Source organism: Excalfactoria chinensis, chromosome 4 (assembly GCF_039878825.1).
Source record: "Excalfactoria chinensis isolate bCotChi1 chromosome 4, bCotChi1.hap2, whole genome shotgun sequence".
NCBI lineage: Eukaryota > Metazoa > Chordata > Aves > Galliformes > Phasianidae > Excalfactoria > Excalfactoria chinensis.
Genome location: NC_092828.1, coordinates 36330487 through 36337152, shown reverse-complemented (window position 1 = coordinate 36337152; position 6666 = coordinate 36330487). Strand labels below are relative to the sequence as shown.

The window sequence follows — 6666 nt, the reverse complement described above, 5'->3', positions numbered from 1 at the left end:
ATCTTGGAAAGCAGATTAACATGCACACTGCCATCCCACAACCTTCCTCACCTGTAAGTTCTGTCACATGTACATGCAGCATTACCAACTGTACTCTGCAAAGCAAGTGGCTTCTTAGACGCACCCACATTACAATTTCATCATATACCTTGCAGAAATTATACAAGCCATTCAATAAAGAACACAACTTTTAGTCAGCTCACACAACACTGGATTGAGTTTGATGGAGTTGCTACAAAAGCCCAGCTTACTCAAATCATCAGCGTACTGGGAGTTACAACAGCTCCAGTGCATCAATTCCAAGCAAGCAAGACTTCAAAATGCAGTGCGACATCAGTCAGATTATTACCGTGTTCCTCAAGTGGAGTTTCTCTAGAAGCACTTACTCCGAATACCACATGAAATTACATCCCTTTAGTAAACTTTTTACTTTAAAAGAATCGTGAGGTTAGCCTTGACCCACGTGGACAGAAAAAAGAGGTTTCCCCATTCACTCTTAATGAAAAGCTTTTTTGTTGAATACGTGTTAAATGGCCACAAACAGCCGTGACACTTGGGTCACCCTTAAGAGCCTTTCATTTGAAGACAAGGTAGACTCAGTTGACATCGGCAAAAGGTATGGGAAAAGAACCAAGCAAGCCACACACATACGTACATCCGCATATGCACACACAGCCCTTCAAAGCTAGCAAACTGCAGAAACACAAATGTTGTTTTATATCCTGCCTCTTGGTTTTTATTTAGAATTGAGCTCAATAGGTTCATTGCTTCAATTGAAATACAATTTAACCAGCCAAGAAGTTCCACGGAGGAAAATTTAAAGTACTTTCACATGTTAATTTGGAATTCTTTAAAAAAAAAAAAAACAACAAAAAAAACAACAAAAAAACAAAACAAAAAGGAAAAACCTTGAAGTTACGGTTTCCTCCTTCACAAATATCCGCCCAAACGCTGTTAAATAAACAGGGCCTGTATCTCCTGGCACTGCTAAGCACAATGCATACATCCAATTGCAAGAACTTGCTTGACAAATAGTTAGCAGACTCAAAATTAGGTAAAATAAAGTAGAGCACAGACTAGTGGTTTTGAAGTATCAACAGGGAAGTTCCTCGCTACCTGATATCCAACCAGGAGAGAAAAATAAACCTCAAGAACCCAGAATACACACGAGTAGCTCACAACTTCTTGTTGTAACAAAAGAACTCGAGAGCCATTTTCATTAATTAATATATTTTCTGCATTATAGTTAACATATGTACTTTCTTCGCGTCATCCTTATTTCGTTAAGTATTGATATTTTGTTATATTCAGACATGAGTACATTTTCAAAGTCTTTTTTGCAATAAATATCATAAAATAATAGAGATTCACATAATAAATATTCTTTACAATAAAAAAAGTTTTAACAGACTTTTGTCTTAAAAATAGTTGGGATTCAACTTTGTGTTTTATACATAAAATATACAAAAAAAGGACCACAATTTGTGGCTAAGGCAATAAAACAGGGAACAGAATAAAATTATAAAGTACAGAGCAGAGCTAAAAAAAAAAAAATAATAAAATAAATCACTAAACAAGAGAATCACCAGAAACATTAAAGAGTCGAGAACATTTAGGTGACTCAATGACACCTGAAGGCTGTCTGGGTACATGAACACCACCAACTTTAATATCGGCGTGATATTGATGGACTCAAACAACAACAGGAGGAGGGTGGAGTGAGCAATATCCTTCAAAGATTTGACAGCAAGTGAAAAACGAGTACGGTCGCAGCCATAATGTCTCCAATATGAAGATCTACATAGCGTAGCAAAAACTGAAGTCGTGTTAAGAAAAAAAAACAACAAAGCAATAGGAGCAATTGGCCAACTCTCAGGACTGAGAATATCGTAGAAGTTAAAAGAGGAGGAAAACAAAGAAGCCAAAAAAGCAGGCTGCTTACTAAAGAATCAGGCCTTTAGTTTGGTAAAGCCTTACATCCCTTTCCGGAAAGAACACAGACAAGAAGTTATTTCACAATCCGACTCACTCATGAGAGTTATTCCTTGGAGGTACCCAAGGGGGTTAGAGGGGAAAAAAAAAAATAGCTGAGAATGAAAAACATCTTTGGGAAGATATTCAGAGCAAGAAGCTGCAAGAGCCAAATGAGCCCTCACTGTCTCTTTCAGGAGTGGTTCAGTTACAGACTCAGAAGACCCTGCCAAAGTGGGTGGCAGACGCAGATACCAAGTCCACACTTACCAAAGAGCAGCAAATAACTATACGTAAAACACTCCACACTCGGCTGACTCAATTAGAGAAGAACAAAGATTCAAAGGGAATAATTTGTGTATCTGAAGTAGGGCGAGGGGGGGGTGGGAGTGGAAGAAAGCAGCCCCCCTACACACCCCTAAAGGGGGGAGGGAAGGAAAAAAAAAAAGAAATATATATATATATATATATATATATCAGCTACAACCTGAAAATCAAAAGTTGGAGGAAGTAAACCTCCCTCCAAAAATCATGACAGCTTGCCCTGACCCCGAGAGGGGCAGCTCTCCAGTTTACAATAGACAGTGTTGGAGTTCTTGCATCGGCAGCCCGGACGATTGATGCGGTCGTAACACCCTCGACACAGTTTTAGGCATCCTTTTGCAGGAGGGTAACAGAGCAAGCAAGGCAAAAACAAGGACATGGCTCCCATGCACAGGTACCTAGAACAGCAATGTGATTGGGAGCAAGAGCAGGGATTATCCGCGTATGAGTCCCCTTCATCGTCGTTAGAACAGTGGTAGAAGATCCCTTTGACCAAACACATGCAGGTGCCATACTCCACCATGCTCTCCGCGGAGCACAAGCACTGCCGGTTGCAGGCCAAGCAAGAAGGCAAGGCCCTCGGAGCTGTGCACTCACCACATTTGCACTTGCCACACTGTTCGCAGATAAACTTGTGCTGTGTCAAGTCCTCTTTCAAAGGACCCTTCAGATCATCTACAATCAACGACAACTGCTTGGGTTGCGTCTGGATTGTCCGCTCGGACCTGTGGCCTGAACCCGACCACGATGGAGGCGACCGTCCCAACAGCCCTTGCTCCGAAGAAGCGCTACTGTTGCTCCCAGAGCTGGCCGCGCTCCCCGTGCTGGTTGATCTGCTCAAAACAGGAACCCTCGCATTATGCTGATGTGCCACGTGCCCCACGTGGTTGGGTCTGTGTTCGTAATTGTTATTCACATTAATTGGTATGATTTCATGAGTCCTTTCGTGCTTCTCTTGCCTCGGTGCTGTCCGTGGACCAGACTTTTTCACCACAGATGGACCTTCAGTGTAATCATTGCTGCCACGGATCGCCTTGATCTGGTCCAGTGACAAGATAGCCGCAGGCTGGCTCTCCCGCTCGTACTCCAGCCGCTGCCTGCTGTCCAGAGAGGGCTGCTGAATCACCACCAGCGAACCACCACTGCCGTGCTGGCTTTGGGGCTCCATCTGTAGTGATCTCTACTTCTGGCATTCAGCAGGAACCTGGCATGCATCTGAAATCCTAGAATAATAACGAGAAGAGAGGAGGTATAAATAAACATCGCTTGTGTACATATATACACGCATACACAAGATCAAGCACAAAAGAGGAACAAAGAACAGGATACCGTCTGAAAATAAAATTGCTATAGCAAACCACAAATTGCCCAAGCCACCTGGTGCCGATCTCTTTCAGCAGGGGATTACGGCAACGCTGAGGATCTGGCCAAAGTCCAGCAGTGAGGAAAGCCCGGGCATGGCATCATAGGTGAGGAATGCTGGAGGAGACCCCTCGCCATTAAAATGAGAGCTCAGAAAGAAAATAACTATAAAAATCACTATTAACCTGTGCGCTAACTTGGCAAGCCATACAAGTGCGTGCTTCTCGCGTGCTACCGAACTCGGTGTCTAATTAGCAACAGCGGTTCTGCCTGCCCCCAGAACTAAGCCGGACATGGGAAAAAGCACCGTCAGGTCAGCACTCTGCTGGTAGAATGAAGAGCACACACAGTCCTCCCTTTTCCGACTGGATCTGCAGCACCAGAAAGCTGAAGAGATCCGCCCTCCATCACATTTGGGTACGGCTCCTTCTGGAAGTGAGGTGTGCGTGCAGCAGCGGAGCCTCAAACTCAGTCAGGTGGACAAAGCATTTCCTATGGGATGGAAACTCAGCATCCAAACCTTACAATAAGTCAAAAGTGTACAAATAGGAGCTAGCTTCAGGTAATCTCTCACCAAAGGGCAGAGCATGAGTATGGATATAAAAGAATAAGACAAGCTAAGTGTCTTAGCTAATCTAAGCTATAACGCAGTTCTTTACCGAGTCTCTAGTTAAAACGGATGAACAGATCCCTTTGAAAGCTTCTCATGCACAACCCTCACGGTTTACCTTTCAACTACTGACCTGAAGACTGCAAACGCTGACCAAGAAAACTGCACTGACAGCCCTGCACCCGTATAAAAGCTGCACACTAGACGCACGGAACGGCTACCACTCTAATACATAAAGCTAAGAAAATAAACTGTTCTCCCTTCAAAGAAAGCCCAGAACAACTCGCTCCCCTTTCACCCCTGCGAGATGTCACACACAAACGCACAGCAGAGCGGACAGACGAGCACCAGGACACACGCTGCAGCCGTGGCAAGGAGCACGTCCCGCTCCCGCAGCGCAGGGCAGCACGGGGCAGGCAGGCTCACTGCAGCAGGTGGGGATGCATCTCTGCTGCCGACCGCTCAGAGAAGCGATACCCGTTCGTAAGGATGCAAAAGTCCCCGCGCTCGTCTGCCCGGCCAAGATCGCAATTCCCATTTAGAGTCGGCAGATTAAGGAAAAAAATAAACGAAACGGCTCCAACGCCGCCGCGCTCGTTGCGGTTCATCCCACACCACGAAACCCGCGACACGCACCGAGTGTAAACGTAGGCGAGAAGGGCGAGACGCACACGCAGCCGCGGCAGCCCGGAGCGAGCTCCCGGGGGAGCGACACGCGATCTGCTCAGGAAACGCGACAGCCCCCGCTGCCACCTCTGGGGGACGCGGACTGACAGCACCAGCTGCGGGCCGGGAGCGGAGAGAACGGCGAGGAGGTCAGCCGCCGGCGTCGGAAGCGGCTGCCCCCCCACCCCAGCCCCCGGCGGGGCGCACCGAGTAACATCACGCACGCGGGGCGAGAGAACCGCGTCGGAGCGCGGCGCTGCCCCCTCCCATCTCCGCCCCGCCCCAGCCCCGCGGAGCTCGGGCGGCCCCGGGCGGGCGGCGCGCGGCGCCCTCTGCGAGCGGAGCGAGGAGGAAGGAAGAGGAGGGGAATTAAAAGAGGGGGAAAAAAAAGTTATGAATGAAAACAAGGGCTGCCCCCCCTTCCGCGGGGGGAGGGCGCAGCCCGAGGTCGCTGCCGCCTCACGAGGGCGGACTTCCCGGCGTTTAAAGCGGCAGCGCCGGCACGGGGATTCCCCGCCGCCGGCTCCGGGGCCCCGCGCAGCCCCTCCGGGAGGCGGCCGGGCAGCTCCTTCTCGGGGCGCCTCGGTCCCGCGCGAGAGCCGCCCCGGAGCGCGGTCCGGTCCCATCCCGAGAGCGGATCCCGGCTTCCCGCCGCGCGGGCTCCGTCTGCGCTCCGTCCCTCCCGCTCCCCGTCGGCGGCCGCCGCTTTCCCCGGGCACGGCGGTGCTGCAGGAGGCGGAGGGGGCGCGCGCGTGTGCCCGTGCCCGGCGGCACCTGCTCGGCTCCCGGCGCGCGTGTGCCGCACGCCCCCGCCTCCGGCTCCCCGCGGCTCCAGCAGCGGTCCCTCACGCGCTCCTCGCTGCGCGGCCGCCGCTAACGGCGACGCCGGCCGCGGCTCGGGTCGCCCCCTCGGCGCGCTCCGGGTCGCGCCCGGCGGGCGGAGCGCGGAGCCGCTTCGGGCAGCTCCCCCGCCGGCCGCACCGCGATCGCTCCGCTCGGCCGTCCCGGCGCCGAGAAAAGCCCTTCGCGGTCGCTCCGCTCCGGCTGCGCTCTCCGAGCCGCCCCTGCGGAGGCCGGAACGCCGCGTTGCGGCTCTTCCTCCGCCGCTTCGGAGCTCATTCGCCGCGCCGCACGCGGTCCCTGCAAGCGGGCAACGCGCGGTCCTCGCCGCGGACGCGGAGCGGCCCGGAGCGCCGCGCGCTGCCATGTGCCCGCCGCCGGAGGCTGACACGCTCCGAGCGCGCCCGCACCCCCCGCGCCGCGGCCCCCCGGCACCTGCCCCGTCTCCGCACGCCCGGGCTCACCTGAGGGCGAGGAGGCAGCCCGCTTCCCGAGGCACATTGGCGGCCGCGGCGCGGGGTCCAGCCCGGGCAGTGCAGGCAGCCGCGCGCGCGCCGCTCCGCGCCCTCCCGGTCCCGCCGCCGTGCCGGAGTGAGGGCGGCCGCGCTCCGCCGCCTTTCAGCGCGCAGCCCCCGCCCGCCGCCCGGCCGCGCCCCCGTGATGTCAATGTGTCACCGCGCGGCGCCCCCGAAATCCCGGAGTGGACTCCCGCGCCCTCCCGGGAGCCGCTCCCGCCGCTCGAGCCGAGGTCACGGCCGCCGGCCTCCCGCCTCCTTCCTCCCCTCCCTCCTTCCTTCCCTTCTTCCCTCCCTCCCGCCGCGGCCCTCGGGAGAGCCCGGGGCGGGGCAGCGCGGCGCCGCTCGGCACGGTCTCGGCCCGGCGCCTCCCGGCAC

At 53.7% G+C, this 6666-nt stretch overlaps 1 protein-coding gene across 3 annotated transcripts; it reads right to left on the bottom strand.

The window, feature by feature from the left end:
* Positions 1–945: 945 nt before the first annotated feature.
* SPRY1 (sprouty RTK signaling antagonist 1) lies at positions 946–6405 on the bottom strand. 3 transcript variants are annotated; one of them, XM_072336436.1, is made up of 2 exons: positions 6238–6405; positions 946–3518 (listed from the first exon to the last, which is right to left on the bottom strand). In XM_072336436.1, exon 2 carries the CDS (start codon positions 3461–3463, stop codon positions 2501–2503), a length of 963 nt encoding a protein of 320 aa, XP_072192537.1. In that variant the 5' UTR covers positions 3464–3518; positions 6238–6405; the 3' UTR covers positions 946–2500. The 3 variants fall into 3 exon arrangements, with proteins under 3 accessions (XP_072192537.1, XP_072192539.1, XP_072192538.1); XM_072336438.1 differs by lacking the exon at positions 6238–6405 and adding an exon at positions 4904–5674; XM_072336437.1 differs by lacking the exon at positions 6238–6405 and adding an exon at positions 3673–4897.
* Positions 6406–6666: the final 261 nt, after the last annotated feature.

Coding starts and splice junctions, on each gene's coding strand:
- SPRY1 (XM_072336436.1), bottom strand. CDS start 3,463: ATGGAGCCCCAAAGCCAGCACGGCAGTGGTGGTTCGCTGGTGGTGATT.